Below are 19,245 nucleotides of genomic sequence, written 5' to 3'. Positions count from 1 at the left end.
AGTCTGTACAGAGTCACCCACACCCCCTTTTTCCCAAGTAAGTCAAAAAGAAAAGCAGGGGGAGAAAAAAAAAAACCATATATTCACGTCTGAACTCTTTTGAGTTCTATTTATTAAATAAAACAGCTTTGTTATGCCAATAATGAGCAACTCAACTTCAACCCTGGCTTATTGAGCAGGGCATGCCAACTATAGACAGCTTCAATAAGCGATTGTCTCCCTTTAATATACAGAAAACTGTACAACAATAATTACAGAACAGATTCCACAACTGTGGTCAGTCTAGCATCAATTACTAATAAACAGATACAGTTGACTGATTTCTGCTTGCATTATACATTAAACCTGTGGCTTCCATCTGGCAAGACATATCATTCCCGCACTAAAAACATTGAATCAAAAAGATGTCAGACATCAAGAACACAATTAACTAATTTACAAACAACAAAATCATGAATATATGAAAAAAAGAAAGTATGGGGTCTTCCACGCGTGAATCAATATACATTGACATGGTATACCTGTATATCACTTCGGCCATTCTGTTTCTTTCCCAGCCTTTTAAGATTGTTGTTGCATTATCATATTACCAAAAAAAAAATTATCATTATTACTATCAATACCATGATGTGGTCATCATTATTATCAACATTTAATTCCTTCTAGAATTTAAGATTGGTAACAAATTCGATCTTGAGTTTTTAATTATTTCAATCAAAAACTTGAACTTCCACTATCATTTCACTTCATCCCTCAATCGAAAATGATCATTTCGTGTACCCAAAAATCATGGTTGCATTTTAGTCATTAATTTATTCATCATACCACATGAAAATGATCTTGAGGTTCCAATGATTACAACGATGCGTTCAGTTTCCAAACCGGATGGCCGAATCAAAAGATATCATAAGATCAAGTTTCAATAGTCTGCATGCATTCATTTGGATAAAACCTATCACTAATGATTAATTTGAATTAATTTTGATTTGTTGTTAATTAAAATTAATTAAATGAATTTTTGTGATTGGTGGAATATTTTTATTAAAGTGTGATTTGTCGCATAGGAATAAAAGAAATAAGTTGACAATATTAAATTTGGACTAACAATTAGATTTTTGGCATAATAATCTTAAAAAATAATTATTTTAAAAATCCTAATTATCACATTGGGATGAAGTTTACCATGAAAATAACTCTAAAATTCGTCCAAATACAGTTTTAGACTTGGAAAACGCTTCAAAACCGAGTTAATCAAGTATTAATTTTCAGATTCATGTTTCAGGACAATTTTGGCATAGTAAACATCAAAATTCGGACTAGGCTATTTCTAGCAAAGTTGTAGGGGCTCAATTCTTATCCAAGTCTCTTTTTTTTTTCTTTTTTTTTTTTCTTTTTTAAGGATTTTTAACATAAAAAATAAAACTAAAAAAAAAAAAATTAAAAATTTAAAAAAAAACCTCTTGAAACCTTTTAAAACTTCTGATCTTCACTAGACCAATAACTTCTAGAGATCATTCTCTTCAAGATTTTCTTCTGTGTTAGTGAGCCTTTTTTAGACCTTAGAAAGATCTCTTATCCTAATTTCTAAAGAAATCCCCCTTGTTTTCATTCATTCATGCAGGTTAGTAGGTTTTGATTTTCTTCACATGCTTTGATTGTTCATATGATTTCTTTGTATGCTCATTAAGATTGTTCACATGATTGCTTCTCATGCTCATGCTGCCATGATTAATTTTCCTACATGATGATTATATGATATAAAGAATGCTTACTAACAGAAAATAAAATCTTGAAGGGAATGATCTTTAGAAGTTTCTGGTCTAGTGAAGATTAGACATTCTAAAGAACTTCAAGATGTTCTTTTATGTTAGGGGAAGAAAGTGCTAAATTTTGGGTATTTTCCTCTATTTATAGAGGTGTTAATTGCTTAAAAAAATAAGTCAGATCAGCTTAAAAAATAAGCAAACAAATGTGGGGAAAAATCCAAAAAAAAAAAAGAAGACATTTGAATAAGAATTGAGCTGAATTTTCAGATCTGAATACGTTTCAAGATTTTGACCATATCTCTACACTCAAAATTCAGATTGAGCTGAAATTTGACAACTGAAGGAAAATTCGATGCCCTACAACTTTGCCAGAAATAGCCTATTCCGAATTTTGATGTTTACTATCCAATAGTGTCCTGCAACATGAATCTGAAAACTACTACTTTATTAACAAGTTTTTGAAGTGTTTTCCAAGTCTAAAACTGTATTTGGACAAATTTTAGAGTTATTTTCATGATAAACATCATTCCAAAGTGATAATTAGGATTTTTAAAATAATTATCCCAAAAATCTAATTATCAGTCCAAATTTAATATTATCAGCTTATTTCTTTTATTCTAATGCCTCAAATCACACTTCAATAAAAATATTTAACCAATCACAAAAATTCATTTAACTAATCAACCAATCAAAATTAATTCAAATCAATCATATGTCATAGGTTTCACCAAAATGAATGCATGCAGACTACTGAGACTTGATCTTATAATATCTTTCAGTCCAATTGTCCGATTTGGAAACAGAATACATCATTGTGACCGTTGGAACCTCAAGATCATTTTATGCTATATGATGAATGAGTTAATAACTAAAATGCAACCATGATTTTTTGGGTACATAAAATGACCATTTTGTTCTAAGGTTAAATTATGGGTGCGAAATTGAGTGTCTACATTATGTTAACTTACTCAAGTGCAATGTCCCTAATAACCCTAAGACAATCACAATTTGCATGAATATTGCCTTACAAAAATATGGTTGTTGGGAGAGAAGAGTGCAGTGGAGAGAGAGGGAGAGATTTTCTTGGGTTTTCTTCATTTGAGAAAAATAAGCAAAAAGTTGTTGGAGTCTTTTAGCAAAAACTTGCATTTTAAAAAACTATTCCTAAAAGTACAGCATATTTGAAACTTTTTCACCAAATATGGTACTTTTGAAATTTTGTCAACAAAATACATGATTTTAGGTAGAGTTGGTAGTTACACATATGGCAAGTTCGCAACGTAGCCACATTTGCAAAAGACAAGATTTCACAATAAAAACCATTTCTTGAAAGTCCAGATTGGTAAGGATGGGGTGTAAAACTCATAGTTTACACCATCTAATAAGAGATTATCATATCAGCATTTTACTTAAAACTCAATACATCCTACCACACATAATTACACCACATTAGTGTACTTTAAACCTGAATTATGGTGTCTATTGAGATGTCATCTGGTGTGATCCGATGTATTTATGTTTTACTCGACAAGGTCAAGTCTCTCCCCCCTTGAGGGAGTTGGCACAAACACCAAATGAGGGGATTATCTTTTATTTTTATCGTTATGTATTTGGATTAGTTTAGACTACTTTAAAGGATTAGTAATTTGAGTTCAACTAAGATTAGCTTTCATGGATATTATCTTTATCTTTATTTCCTAGAAGCTCTAGATGGTTTATTTGTATTATTGATTAAATAGAATTTCATTCATGAAATCGTTTTCTTGCTTGGTGGTGAATCCTAGCAACCCATAGGTGGTGAAACCTAATGTTTACATGGTTGTTCTAGGTGGTGAATTCTAGGTTGTCCTACATCATGAGGACTTTCAAATTCTTTCTTTATTAGCTTTAAAATATGTCAATACAAACTTACATAGGCAACATGTGCTAGAAGAACAAGCAAACTTGAATGCCGAATAAACTAGATAGACTAGTCAATGCCTTGATGGATGGACGTGGACATGGTCCTAAGACTGTATCAAAAGAGCCACCAACACACATAATATGCCCAAAAAGTATAAAGAAACCCAACTAACCAAAAGAATTACAAAATAACACCATGGATAAAGACCAATAGTTGTACGTAATTCTAAACACAATAATTTTAAAGTGCTATAACATTTTGGGTAGAAGATCCAAACATGAGCAACCTTGAAATCAGAGCAATATTATATAAATTTCTAAAACAAGCTATAAGAAGTTCAGCTAAGCTCCCCCCCCCCCCTTTCTCTCTCTCTCTCTCGCTTTTTGATAAGTAAAAACTTTAACTTAGCTATAAGAAGTTCAGCTAAGCTCCCCCCCCCCCCTTTCTCTCTCTCTCTCTCGCTTTTTGATAAGTAAAAACTTTAACTGAAAATAGAAAAAACTTTATGTGCAGAGGATGTATACATAAAAAAAGCTCTCCTAAAAACTGCAGCAAAGCTTTGTAGCACAAATTGTAACAATGTCAATTATCATGTTCAAAATTTGGAAATTGAGCCAGAAGATCTGATTACGCAATGGATTCTCTTGATTCGATACGTTGTTTAGCCAATATGCATGTTATGTTCACAGGGTGGGAATACAAGAATAGTAATGAATGTGTGTGTGTGTGTGTATAATGGTAATTTTTCTTTAGCCAGCACTTAGTTATATAACTTCTCCCTGAAAGTACAACCATACATTAATGAGGGAATACTAAAAACAGTTATGTCTAATCAAAATTATATTCCATAATCATCAATCATAACAGAGACTTAACATTACTTCTTAAATTCATTTGTATCACAATCAGCTATATTTAAGAACACAGAGAAAGGCGGAAATTAAGATAAAGATAGGATTTACCTCTCATCAATTGCTTGATCTACCAAGATCAAAGTCTAGGGTGTAATCATATTCAATTGTCGGAATTACAGATGCCACAAACTTCAGGAATAAGAAGAGGTACCTGAAAACATAAGTGATAAAAAAAATAAAAACATATTGTCTAGAGGTTTAAAGAAAAAATGGGAAGATTGAAAACCAAAACATACATAGATGACAAGCTAACCATTGACATCAATTAATTTGCAAACAAGAGGGGGTATAGAAGCCGAGACATAACAACTCTAAATGTTTCAGAATAGCTTTTCTGCTTGAAAACTACCTAATGTCACATTTTATTTTGTCTACAAACATTTAAATACACTAGCAAGAATGATCAACAGAAAACCATTGCAAGCATACTGAACATCCCATTTAACCATTCTTTTTGATAATTTGATAGTTAGGGGAGGGGGTATTTTAACCCTAGATATCTCCGTTGAAAATACTAAATGGTATCCATTGAACTACTAGGCTCTTGGAAACCATTCTTTTTTTTAATAAGTAATAGAAATTTTATTGATAAAGAACAGTACTCTATGTTCACGATGATGAACACATAGTTCTTAAAGCAATTACAAGCGAATCAAATAGAAATTCTAATAGAGTGTAAGAAATCAGAAATGGAAGTACACTCTGTAAAACTCCAAGCCCAAGACCAATCAAACAAAGTCCAGCATTAGCAAGGACTTCAAATGATCAATAGGTTTCACAACATCCTCAAAAGTGCAGCTATTACATTCCCGCCAAACTAACCACTTTAGACACGCTGGCAGCAAATTTCAAACATATGAGGAATGCTTCCCCAACCAGTTCCCCCACCCATACAAGAGATGTTACATTTTCCAGCATCACCCATTGAATCCTAAATATTAGGAAAACTTCACTCCACAACATATGAGCAAACTCACAATGAAGCAATAGATGATCCACAATTTCGCAATCACAGCGACACATGCAGTATCAATTACCATGGGGGAGTCCCCTCTTAACAAGGTTACTGATAGTAAGAATCCGACCCTACGCAGCTGCCCACTGCCCATAAAAAGAATGACCCCCCTTAAACAACCATTATTATTGAATTAATTATACCAAATGACATCGAAGGTTTGATAATATCATTTTATTTTGATAGTTTTAAAAAAACAAAACAAAACTAGTAACATACTCCGTCTATCCCATAATGCCACTATACTGTTACTGTTTTGAAATTTTCTCTTTCTTTTTTTTTTTTTTTGGTGGGGGGGAGGGGGGGTTAAGTAATGAAATTTTTATTGATGAAAAGGAAATATCCCATGCTTAAACAAGGAACGGTCCTTATTGAGAATTATAATCAAAAGGAAAGAGAATGAATAGAATCAATAATAGAATGGATTTAAACAAGGAGCGGTCCTAATTGAGAATTATAATCAAAAGGAAAGAGAATGAATAGAATCAATAATAGAATGGATTTCTCTATGACTTGATACACAAGACCTTTTGAACAATGTTATTATAAAAGAAGATTTTAAATGAACAAATGAGAGCTCCACATCTTCAAAACTACACTGATTTCTCTCTCTCCAAACTGTCCACATTAGACATAAGAGAGTCAAATTCCAAACAATGGGGAGTGTTTGACAAACCAATTCCTCCATCCACTTAGTCACTCGAACACACTTTTAGGATTACCAAAAGAACCCCAAACACCAAAAAAAGAAGTTCATAATTCATAAGTTGTGTTATAATGCAACAACAAACTGTATTAGATCCACCACTACACCTACACATGCAACACCATTTCTACCATAGGAATTCCTCTCTTCATGAAACTATCACAAGTTAATACCTTCCCCCTATGTTCTTGTCCACACGAAGAAAGCAACTCTTTTTGGAGCCAAAACACTTCAAATGCTTTTCCAGGAGAAATAACCATCACAGGAACCTCTCAAAGGCTCTAATAAGGCCTAGCATCAAACCTTCCATTACTGTAAAATTCTACCTCATATGATCTGGTTCCTTAGAAGAATTGTTAAATGATTAAATTTTCCCTTTCCTAACAGGTTAAATGTTTGGGACGAGCAGTACTATATCATGGAATCAGAGCAAGCAGTCATGAGCTCAAACCTTGTCTCCACTCTACCTCCCATTTTAAAATATATAAAAAATTTATGTGCTAGACCCCACTTATTGAGAGGGAGTCTAGGCCCACACATGAAGAGTGTTAGAATAATAGTTAAATAATTAAATTACCTTTTTCTAACAATGTGAACTTTTTGGACAAATGGTAGTTTATCTCTTGCTATTTGGGATATTGGAATAAAAAATGTCAAGAATGCACCTATTCCAAATCAAAGAATCACACATCCTACATAGAAAAGTGGTGTACTTCCCTGGGTCTTGATGACCATCAATGTAGGTGCCTCCAATATCACCATTGTACATTAGAATAATATCAACAAAGAATTTTAATGAGAATCTATGTTGACCTGACTTTTTCAAGCTCTGGGCTGATCTAGAGGCTGATGAGACTGCTAAATCACAAGTACAGGACACTAGGATGTGGGCCTTGATGGGCTGAAACTCATTTTATTGGCCTGTTCTCATGTGGCCTAATCAGTCCCAATGGGCTTCCAGAATTATTTTCTTTAATGGATCGGGTTGATGAAGCATCATGTGCCCAAGCTAACACAATCTACCAAATACTTACTTTTTTTTTCTGTCTTTTGCTTCACCTGATTTCAACCAAACACTCGCTACTAAATTTAAAAACTCTCTACACTCAACAGCGGAGTTCATTCATGATCAATCCTCAGTCGGCACAACACATGACAACATCGCTTCTTCATTTCCATGAACATCCTACGGCGATGTGACACGAGTGGAGAAAAAAGAGAATGCAGTGACATGTGGTAACCAAAATAGCTTGAAGTTGATTCACTAGTGTTTGGAGGCTAGCGAATGGTGATTGGAATCGTTTGTGACAATGATTTGGCAATCAAGGCAAGTGGCGCAGTCACACAGCAAAGCTAACAAGCCTATGTGATGCCACTCTAAGATGAAGATCAAGCATGAGACCGATAGATCCACCTGTTGATTTGATCATGTGGGCTGGTAGGGTGTGCTTTGGTGGTGGTGTTGGGTAATCAGTCTTTGTAGTTGTGGCTTGTGATTTGCTATGGGTGGGGTAATGGGCTTGTCGGTGGTGACTTTCCAATGGGTAGGTAGGGAAACGCGACAACAAATGTTTTTCATTTCTTTTCTCTTTTTCTGGCTATCAACAGTGTGGGTAATTTGGGTATTCTGCCAAGAATCTTGTAGCTCAATTAGCACCTCCTGGTGTTTCCAACAAAGATGTCCATGTTCAAATCCCCCTCTCCCATTGTAACTATCAACAACATTGGGATATTTTCTGCTCTTCTTTTTTAGGTACAGCTTATAGGTTTCAATCAAGTATATAACCTTAGGTGGTTTGGGTTTTGTTTGAGGATGGTAACGATGATTATTTTGGCCGATAGAAATAGGGTTGTGGCTGTAATTTTGTTGTGATACCAAAAATGATGCAGCACAAATTCTCAAGGGGATTGAGAATCAACAAGAATAGAAAATTTTAAAAACTAGGAATGAGCATCTAAGCTTGTGTGGAATCAGCACCAAATAAGGAAAAGAACAAAAATAGGAATCAACACCTAAGGTTAGCTGAAGTTAGCACGATACCATTAAAAAAAATTCCAACTAAAATTTTTTTTAATACAAGTAAATTTTAAGTAATGCCACACTTTAGATTCTTTAAATAGAGTTCCAAAGTTTTTATCTTAATAAGGAAAGAAAAGGAAAAAATTCTAGCCCATAATATTATTTCTACTAACCTATAAGAAAAGAAATTAAATGCCCTAATAGTAGGAAAAGGAAATAATATTTAACCAATTAAAAATTTATATTAATAAAGAAATCCTAGAAATTAATTGACTAGGCCTTAGCTCAACTGGTAGCAAGGTCCCATCCATAAGGTCACCAATTAGGTCAACATCAAGGCAATAAATATTAATCAACTTGTCTACATGACTATTTTGATGGTAATCAACAAGGCAGCCCAGTCGAACACAATGCTAATTATAAGAAGTATGGACAAATCAATTCTCAATATGCCAATAACAGATACAAGGAGGAAAATTTACTTGTCAACTTCTGGTTCAACCCCATGTGACATTAGAACATCAATAATCTTCTTCATCACAGCTCCATGTCGACATGGATGAACAGATGCATGCTTTCCAGGCAAGTGGTGATGGTCTTCAATGGTTACCTTTTACATTATTGAATTAGAATAAGAATATATTGCCAAAAATTTTGAAACTTAATACAGTCACAAACAAAATGTGCATACAAAGATGGATACTTCAGCAGACGAGAAACTTAGGAATGTGATCACGCAAGGAAAATAAATGCACAAAAATTAGGCAAAGCACAACTTTTCTCATAAAGCTGAAGTTATTGACAGAGCCAAGAGGGCACATACGATATAAATCTTAGGTTCCAAATCAATACTGCATTTCATAGCTTTTATTGGTAATGTTCACAGCTTTAGTCATCTATACAGCCAGTAAGAGACCCCGATAAAGCAAGATCCCATTAAGTTGACAACTCAACTGAAATCTCATTAATATCCTCATTTCTAAATATTAAAAAAAAAAAATCAATAGACTTTGAATTTAAGATAGGGAGCCACCACAAACATATTATGTTGGTGACAGGCTTGATGAATTGATAATTACTCAAGGGCTACCTACTTGTGCAAGAAGGCCATCTCAATTGGTCCAAGTTTCGAGTGACTAAATTTATATCTAGTAAAGGTCTACAACAATGACTTGATATCAAATATATGTGCTTTGGTCCACGTAATATGTTGTTGGGCACTTCATTCCTAAATATTTGTTGAAGATAATAATTCTATACAGACCAGTAAATCTATTCTTCAGATTATTCACATGCTTCAAGACATTAAAGTTATATTTAATTTTAAGTATACACCTACAAAACCAAAAGCCCTTGGGTAACATGAATCCATAACTTTAGTGTTCAGCTTCTAAAGAGGATTTTTCTCTTCAACCGTACAGTAGATGCATCATCAGTTCTAGAAATTCTCGTCAAACTTAGACATAGGCTTCCAATATACATCATTTGGTAGACATCATAGAAGGACTCCAAAACATTTATAAGAAAATAAACAATTCCACTGACTTAACTCACCGTTTTGTGTGCATGGTCTTGACTAACATCTTCGAGTACAAGTTCTGGTTGCAAAAGCATCCTTGACTGCCACAGGACACCAGAAAGTGCTCAATGATGAAGTTAAATAATCATGTGGAAAAATGGTTGATTTCTTTTTATTTTTTGTTCATTATGTTTTCACGACTTTGCATATACTGGTGCATATGATTCAAATGATCAACACATTTACTCTTTCCTGTACATGCTTCATCACTACCATCATGATAAACTTCTGGTGGTATGTGCCAAAAAAGAAATGTCATTTTGCATTTGCAATTTTGATAAGCTAAAAAAACAAAGTACACCACTAAAGGGGGTTTAGACTTCAAGTATAACAAAACTTCGAAGTTGGGAAAAAAAAAAAAAAGGTCAAGAAAAGTTTGGAAACCATGCAGGAAAAAAACTTGAACACAAATAGTAATAAAATTTCTTTTGTTTCAAAAGGAAAAACAAAAACAAAAACAAAAAAAGGCGCATCTCAAGTGCACGGCAAGATATTTTGGAAAATCATCCAAAAGAGGAACATATGTGACTGAATGCTGAAAGATTTCAGAAGGTGATGAAAAAGATGCCAGTTGTTTCAAATAAAATTAATATACAAAAGAAAATTGTGCTAATAATTTGGTATTTTGGTCAAAGTCAAATATTATTTGGAAATTGTTCAATTACATGTTAATATATCATGTCATCTTGGCATAATGTTAATGTAAAAGAAATTTTATGACTAACACCACTATACTTTAGTATCATATTGGCAGACACTTGACCAGAACTTAAATAATATATAAAAAGACATGCATGTTCAACTTGTGCACGGTGCATTCCATATGAAAAAAACTTTAATGAAGATTCAAAGATTAGTAATGAATAAATGGCAAAGTACTGTATTTCGTTTCAATTTTGTACTTCAGTTTGATTTTCCTCGTTCTTTTTATTAAATTCCAACAGCTTAGAAGGCCTAAGAGCATTTCAATCATTGCTTAAGTAAATTAGGCCACAAGATCAAGAGAAACCATCTTTCATGCCACATAACATGCCTTCGTCATTTGTGAAAGTCATGTTAATGCTCTTCCAATACCATGGTTAAATCTCAGCACGAGTAGCCATGATAAAGGTCATACCCAGTATACAAAACTCCAACTTTTGCAGGGTCTGGGAGAGGTGATTGGTATCCAGTCACAATGCAAAATGAATATCAATGGACCAAATCTTTGCTACTTCAGTTATCCAACATACATAAGCTACAAGGATAAGAAAAATTAGAGTAACAAACCTCATCATATCCAGTAAGCCATACTCGAGGAGTTTGATAATATTTATCATACCTGGGAAAAAAGAGATAAAACATCAGGTCCAAATCATGATGATATAAAAAGCACAAAGGATTTTAGCTAAAATGCAAAGATAATGAAAACCATCAGTGAAAAAAAAAATCCACCATAAATCCCCACATTAATTGTAATAACTTGATGTCCAAATGCAAGTAACAGATACACCCAAGTAATACCTTTTAGTAATCAGACCAAAGTCAAGTGTCAAAAATAACAACAGGAAACAAAAGCTTTTTATTTTTATTTTTTATACAAGATAGAAATTCTACTCTAACATAAGCTAAGTGTATATGTGTGTGAAACTCCCTCTTGGAGACCTATGAAGCACGGGTGCGTTTCAGGACTCGGGTGCGGGTGCAGGTGCGGGACTCGGCAATTTTTGAAAAAGTAGGGTGCAGGTGCGGCGAGACTCGGCGATTAAAAAATTATTAAAAATATTTTTATTTATATTTTCTATATATTTTTACTATTAAAATATTCATAAAAAACACATTGTTATGCTTTGATTCACAAAACAAAGAAAGAAGAAGGCAAGAAACACATTACTATGCCTCTGAGGTCAGAATTTCGGCTGTTCCAGCGAGTTTCAAGGCCGATATCGGCCTGTTTCGGCCGTTTCCGGCATATTTCGGCCGTATCGGTCGCTGGCCGATACGACCCGATACGGCTGATATGGACCGATTCTGGCCGAATCGAAGCCGATTCTGGCCGAATCAAGCCTCGTCGGCGCGAATCGAGCCTCGTTGGCGCAAATCCGAGAAAAAAAAAAAATCAGACGCAGCACCAACTCGCGGTCAACCGCGTCGGACGCCGCGTCCCGCGTCAGGCCGCGTCGGACTCGGGTGCGGCACCCTCCCAGCCACGTCCGTGCTTTCTAGTTGGAGACTAGAACCCCGGCCCTTACCCCTCAAACCCCACAAACACTTTTACTTGTAGAGTGACCATCGCATCAAGGGTGCACAGTGGTAGAAACAAAAGCTTTTAAAATCATAAAGTATCCATTTTGGCAGCTGAATTAGTAAGCTTAATTAAGGAAATTAAAGTTCAAACAAGCGCTAGAATATAAAAATGGGCTGTGGTCCAAATATGACCTAATGTGAAGTGTATCGACCTATAGCTCTATAATATGCCCAGGCAGTAGGCCTTCAGAGTGGGCTGGTCATGTAATAAAAGGGCCTGGTTCCAAAAGCATTGCTGGGATGTTTCCAGCAGCAAAATGAACCAATTAAGCCCACAAACAGAATTATCTGAAAAGGAAAAGAAATCTTTAAACACATTTCCTAAGAAGTTAGCTTCACGCCTAGCATGATTGAATTAAATGATACAAAACTACTAGTGCCTGTTCCAGCAATGATTCTTTAATCATTCAAGAAAAGCACGTGTCCTAACTGAAGTAAATCTTTGAAACCTACAGAAACTATTTTGGCCTCAGTATAAAAAACTTTAAAAAAAAATCCACCATACTGATTCTTTAAGCTTATATAACTGATTTCCCTACTTCAAATTCCAAAATGTGGTAAGAAGTAACTTTACTTTAAAATTTTAATCTTACGTGATGCTGATGTCATATGTTCGGGTTCGAAGAATATTATCATCATCAGGTTCTTGAGCCACAAGATATGTAGACCGAAGTGTTGCCTGCATTGAGTATATAGACATAAATGATAAAACCACAACAACTAGAACACTCCTAATGGATGTTCAATTCAATAGCAATAACAGTAACATTATTTACAGCCATCAACCTAGTGCAATTACCACATGAAATCATCATTAGTATTCATGCATTATTCATCATTTATGGCCATCAGCATAAAGAAATCACACATTTTTCCCCTATTTCAGAAGCAAGTTATCCCCTCATCCTCCTACGTTGTTACTAGGACATGATGTACATATAAATTACAGATGCATTGTTTAAATCCATGATCAGACAAAAATAGATGTTGCCAAAAGTTTCTTCTTCAATGTCAGGGAAAAGTGAAGTTTCCAAGCAACAAAATGTGCTCAACACAGGCGCATGTAACATGAAACAAAAACAAACACAAACTTGATGCAGAAGGCAGTTCTATGATTTATTAATAAGCTTGACTGTCTTGTATTATTTCAATTCCAAATTCTCGACAATCCTTAAAATAGTATTTTGATCAACAAACCTCAGAATCTGTAGCCATTCAGACCACTACATTTATTGTAGAAATACTAATTTCTGAATTATATTTAAAAGGCCGTCCTTCATAAACATGTCCATATCACAAAATATAACATAATCAATTTCTCTCCATATAGTTGTTTCAAACTTGATAGATGGGATTTCTTATGACAAACTGATATATAGGATTTCTATCTGTGCTTATTATGTATATTCTAACCCATTACAGAAAAAAAAAAAAAAAAGTTGTTAAGATTCCTCTTCACAGTTAATTATTCTTATCCATCAGCCTGTACCCTGATGCTGACAATGATTTACATTTCTAAATATGGATATATTACCAAAAAGAAACAGTTAGACCCTTGACCTATAGTCCGATGTATAGAAAACCGAAAAACATTAGTTAGTAGACGTAATGAAATTGAGTCACTGTCTTGATCTCACAAGTTGTACACAGTATTTATTAGTATTTTCCTCCATCAAAAAGAGGAAAAAGTTAAGATTCTTCTTCATTGTTAATTTACGCTATCCACCCGACAATATGAATTGCTCTTCTGTACTGCTTAGGTCCTCATTCCAACAATAATTTACATCCCCGAATATGAGATATTACCAGAAAGCAGCATTTAGACCCTTGAGCTATAGCACGATGAATAGAAAACCAATAAACATTAGTGAGTAGACAAACCAAGTCACAGTATTGATTTCATGAGATATTCAAGTGGTAATATATATATATATATATGTTAATTTATCCAAAAAGACTAAAAAAAATTTCTACATAAATAGATTCTAATTTATCCAAGAGAAAAAAACTTCTATATAAAAAGCTGTAAAATTTCAAGCAATTCTAACAGGACTTTGAAAATAGTTAGAATAGTAACAACATACAGGATCCATTTCAATGAGGTTGTCAGGTTCATCGTATTCGGCCATGTCTGGAATATCTTCTTCCTCCTCACCCCCAAAGTATGAAGGAATTGACTGAATAGGATTCTTATTGCTGATTTCAAGGGTCTCCATGGAAGGCAAGTTATCATCCTCATCACAATTATTTTCTAAGAAAATACAAGGAAAAGATCAAAAGTGTACACGTAAGTCAGAAAATTTCATGCTCCAATTAGAAACACACCTTTTGGGTTACCATGAGTTGCCAGCCAACCATCATTATCTTCATTATCAATTAGCACTTCACCTCCAACTTCATATTCTTCTTCTAAAGATGCAACCCTTCGTAGACAAGGAACTGAAAATGAAGTTTTTAATTCTTAACAAATTTTGATACTAATATTTGGAAGGGAGGGTGGGGAAGGAAGAGAGAAAAAAGGGCATCTGAACAAATGAAGTAAGTTAACAAGGAATGTTTGCATAGGAAAATGCAGAAAAGTTGCTCATTCTCCACTTATGAAATTCGTAAAATATTCAGGTTCTGCCAACAATATCTCATGTACACAATATTAATCAAAGTGTACAGAACACTCCCCTGTATTTCTCTGTAAAAATACTGCATCTTGCTGTGTGCCTTATGAGATCAATAAGGGCAGTTCAGATCACAAACAAGGTCTTTTATTTTTTTGGTTACTATATCTAAATGTGCCACAAGTCACAACCATTGCCATTCACCCCAAACTAAAGAAAAAGGGCCAGTTACACCAATAACTTATTTTCGATACATCATCCTCAAATAAGTTACAATTGCAATGCCAATAATCTTAAATATAGGTGCTCCGCAAGCATATTCAAAGGGGCTATGGATCTAAACAGTATAATAAGACATGGAAACTCTGTGAGTCCTTCATGTTTCAAGTGGGTGCCAACACTTATTGCTCTACCAAATTGTCAGCTGTTTGTAACGTAATCTGAATAATAATTCAACACTACAAGAATAATAACTTAAATAATTTAGTTTACGAGTAGATTTGCAGTTGCTGCTCTATGAAAGATAGTAAATTAATGCTTCTAAATCCCACGGTTCATGAATAGCTCAATGCTCATTGTTTCAGAGAACAGAGAAAATAAATGCGTTCCAATCCTTTAGTAATCACAAAGTATAACCGACTGACGATTAGAAGACCTAAGCAAAGAGTGTAAATTGATGCCAGTTTTTTGGAATCCCCCCTTCCACTAATACAAAAAAGGGAGCAACCGATATTAATTTTTTAAAATTTTACTTCTTCTGAGATTTTAGTGACAGTTGTAGTGACATTTCCTATAAAAAAAAATTTTCGTTGACAAGAACCTATCATGGTGAGTGAAGAGTGCTTTATCAAATGTATATACATTGTTGAGAAAAATAACAAAATTATAAGCACATTCAAATTGCAATAACGGACAAAATTTTCCACCAAACTAGTTTTGGAACCTGTTGTGACGGGACCAATTTAATAGTCATGTGACTTGTTTAAATTTAATAGGGCATGTGATGACTTAGTGAAAAACTTGTCTATTTTTAGTAAAGTAATCTACTTAATACTTAAATGATATTGCACAATTTCAAAGATAATCCCAGAATTAGAATTAACAGCATTCACAGCTTTGACTTTACTTAATTGGAGTTTTATCTTTGGATGATGCTTTTTCTTTTTTCTTTTTTACCATTTCTAGTGATGAGGAACTGCTTTTCCGGAGGTAAATACGACTTCATCTTGCTTTGCTCGCCTGATTCCCTGCCAACCAAAAAAAAACAAATGAAGAGTGCTGGCTTGATTTGATTTGATTGAAAATAGAAATAGGGACTGACCAGGACCAGGTGGGGCATTTGGAGACGAGATTATCGCCGGCGACGATGAATTCGGTGATGCTGAGAACGCCTTTTTCCTTCAGGGCAGAGACGGTGCGTGGAGCTGTGATTCTCTCTACGGTGCCTTTGAAAGCTTCGTGAAGTTTCTGAGATAGCACCATCTCTCCCACTCACTCACTCTTCTTAGCCAGCCAGAAATCGGATATTGTGAGTCGTGACACTAAAATAAATCACTTTTGAGAAATTGGAGATAAATCGATAAATATGGTTTAACTCTCGTAAGTTGTATCAACTATCAACTAGAGTTTTAGTTTTATTAAGGAAACAAAAATATTAGTAGAGTTTTAGTTAAACTCTAATACCAAATTCTTCTATAAAATAAAGACTCTAATACCAAAAGTGGAATTATCTAAAAATTAAATTAGTTCAAAATTAGATTTTTTTTTTTTTGTTAAGTTCAAAATTAGATATATGGTAGAAGAGAAGGAGAATTATTTACAATTAATTTTATTGGAATAAAATTGTCACTTAACGTAAAAAGAAAAAAAAATTGAAGAATTCAAATTAAAAAGAAAAAGTTCACGTCAAGAAAGCGTAAAAATAAAAAATGATACCAACAATTAAGCTTTCATATTTTATCCAAAGAATGGATAAAGCATTGTAGAGGAAAATGTGACGAGCAAATAAGATATTTTTTTATCTAAAAACAATTACTACAATTTGTTACATCCACTTGGCAAAATTACAACTTGTAAGGCCAATTTTTATTATGTAGTATAGTGTGTATATTAATTAGAGCATTCCCCTTTCAAAAAAAAAAAATTAGAGCATTCCCGTCATTTTGTGCAAAATGGCATAAGTTCATTCATATTAATTCGTGCAAAAATTTATGTACATTTCAACATAAAAACTTACTTTACAAAAATAATAATAATCTAAATTGAAAATACAAAATGAATAGAACATTCACATTAATTTGTGCAAAAAATTATGTCTATTTTAACATAAAAATAGACAAATTTATGCAGTTACGGTAGAAATTTTGTAAATCTACACATCTTTAATTTGATTGATGTAGGTGATTTTGGGACTTGAATGTTTAAAATTGATACATTTTTCTATTTTTCAAAACATTCATAATTAATTTTCTAATCAATACCTTTTCCTATTAAAATATGATTTATTCTTTAGTTTTTTTATTATTTCTCTCAACTTTTTCATTATCTCTCCAAGGTTTCACCTTCACCTACTCAAGATTTAGGGTATATTTGGTTGGAAGTATAATGAAGTGGATGGAAAATAAACGAGTGAAAATGAGATTGTGTGTTATTTGCTAAGAAGGGGAGGAGAGACATTTAAGGTATATTTGGTTGGAAGTATAATGAAGTGGATGGAAAATAAATAAGTGAAAATGAGATTGTATGTTATTTGCTAAGAAGGGGAAGAGAGAAAATTTTTGACTGGGCCTAGACATTTTTCACCCGGCCCACATAAATCTTGTCTCTCCGAAATGGAGAGAAAACAGGCATGATTGTGCCTGTTAGATGGTAAATGACAAAATTGCCACCAACTACTTTTTGTCCTTCTCTTCCTTTTGCTTTTCCATATTCCATTTCTCTCTTCTTCTTTTTTTCTTTTTTTCCCGATGAAGATCTTCCGGTTCCAGTTCTTGCCCACAGTACATTGGTTTTGGTTTGGGACTTTTTTTTTTTTTTTTTTTAATCCTTTTGGAATTAGCTTATTTTATTAAAAAAAATGAAGTGTCCATACAAAATTTTTTTAATTAACAAATGTGTTACTTTTTGTTTATATATTTAGTAAGGATGTAATGGTAAATTTATACTAACTTCATTTTTCATTCTCTCACAATTTTTTATCCTTCTACTTCTCCATCTCCCCACCCAAATGGACCTTATTAATTCTTTTCACTCCAACATAAAAAGCCAACAGCCACTAGCCACCAAATTAGCTCCACCCACCCAGCCTCACTGCTAGATCAACCCCCACTGCAACGATCAACCACCCATGGTAGTGACCTAATCTCCAGCTACTCCAATTGACTACCCCATCATAACAATAAACCACTACTCCATGATTTAAGAAATGGAGAGAACAAAAAAAGCTTTTGCATTGTGATGAAGGGTGTACATTGCAATTTTGGACTATATTTATCACTAAACCATGAGATGTGATTTTTCCAAAACCCTTACCACACCTCACTTTAAATTAATCGGTCATCGTGTGGTTTGGTGTGGTTTTAGACTATGCAATTTGGTTGATGCTAGGTTGGGCCTTTTATTCCCATTTAAGGCTAGTTTAGGCCAACTTAATGTCTTTTTTTTTTTTTTTTTTTTTTGCTGATTTAGAATAATCCAACATGTTTTTAGTTGTGAAAGTTACTGGTAATTTTTATCTTTTCTAATTACTAAAAAGTGTATATTAAATATATATAAAATATAACTCGTATAATACTAAGTGTGGTGTGGTTTTTTGAATGTAGAACCGAATGGCACCTACAGGTGCAATTTTGCACCTTCATTGTGGTTGGCGGTCAATTTTGGTCAGTTTAGATACAATCGTGAGCGGTTTTTTGTACCCCCTATTGAAGGGAGTGAGCATTAAGAATAAGTAGTAAGAGAGAAGAGAAAAATTAGAGACTAGGAGAAAGAGTCTTGGTTCTATGGCCTATGCTCACAAAGAAGGAATAATAGATTTAAGAAAAAAGAAATGCATAAGCTCTAGTGTCTTCTAAATTTGGTTAAGCACTGCAGCAAACTCCTATTCTGTCTAACCAATTGATGATTAGATGCTAGTTATCTTTTTAGGCTTCCTGGTTATATTTTTGTGATGCCCAATTTGATTGATTGTGTGATGTGTGTGGATATGTGATGAGTCCCACATCGGGTATTTACTAGGTAGATTTGGGCTTTATTAACAACTACAAGGAGCCTTAATTGTGACGAGTTCTTTTGAGGTATAGCGCAGATGTAACTAGTATTTTTTCTTGGTTATAAAAAAAATTAACAAAAGTTGATGAATAGATTTTTTTTTTTTGGAAGTTGACGGATAGACTTAATTGAATAAACATGAAACTTAAAGGAATCAATTAAATGAAAGTAGAAT

At 33.7% G+C, this 19,245-nt stretch overlaps 1 protein-coding gene across 5 annotated transcripts; it reads right to left on the bottom strand.

Annotated features, from left to right (window-relative positions):
- Positions 1-82: 82 nt before the first annotated feature.
- LOC112034401 (autophagy-related protein 3) lies at positions 83-16,440 on the bottom strand. 5 transcript variants are annotated; one of them, XR_010629383.1, is made up of 12 exons: positions 16,123-16,439; positions 15,978-16,048; positions 14,515-14,628; positions 14,274-14,440; positions 12,783-12,868; positions 11,173-11,224; positions 9,879-9,944; positions 8,807-8,934; positions 4,632-4,734; positions 3,679-3,778; positions 522-558; positions 83-382 (listed from the first exon to the last, which is right to left on the bottom strand). XR_010629383.1 is itself a non-coding variant. In XM_065774557.1 (11 exons), the coding sequence occupies exons 1-9, from the start codon at positions 16,281-16,283 to the stop codon at positions 4,638-4,640; spliced, it is 942 nt and encodes a 313-aa protein (XP_065630629.1). In that variant the 5' UTR covers positions 16,284-16,439; the 3' UTR covers positions 83-382; positions 522-558; positions 4,632-4,637. The 5 variants fall into 5 exon arrangements, 3 of the variants coding, with proteins under 3 accessions (XP_065630629.1, XP_065630630.1, XP_065630628.1); XR_010629384.1 differs by lacking the exon at positions 522-558; XM_065774557.1 differs by lacking the exon at positions 3,679-3,778.
- Between the last annotated feature and the right edge of the window lie 2,805 nt (positions 16,441-19,245).

This window comes from Quercus suber, unplaced genomic scaffold, assembly GCF_002906115.3.
Source record: "Quercus suber isolate HL8 unplaced genomic scaffold, Cork oak 2.0 scaffold_94, whole genome shotgun sequence".
NCBI classification, from domain to species: Eukaryota; Viridiplantae; Streptophyta; class Magnoliopsida; order Fagales; family Fagaceae; genus Quercus; species Quercus suber.
This window is presented reverse-complemented; position numbering and strand designations above follow the sequence as displayed.

What these genes read in the sequence shown, in the direction of transcription:
- LOC112034401 (XM_065774557.1), bottom strand. Translation starts at nt 16,283, where the DNA reads ATGGTGCTATCTCAGAAACTTCACGAAGCTTTCAAAGGCACCGTAGAG. An exon ending in ACCTCATTGAAATGGATCCT is followed by an intron (nt 12,869 to 14,273) that starts GTATGTTGTTAC and finishes TACTCAATGCAG; the next exon opens with GCAACACTTCGGTCTACATA. An exon ending in GGCTTACTGGATATGATGAG is followed by an intron (nt 9,945 to 11,172) that starts GTTTGTTACTCT and finishes GTCCTGTGGCAG; the next exon opens with TCAAGGATGCTTTTGCAACC.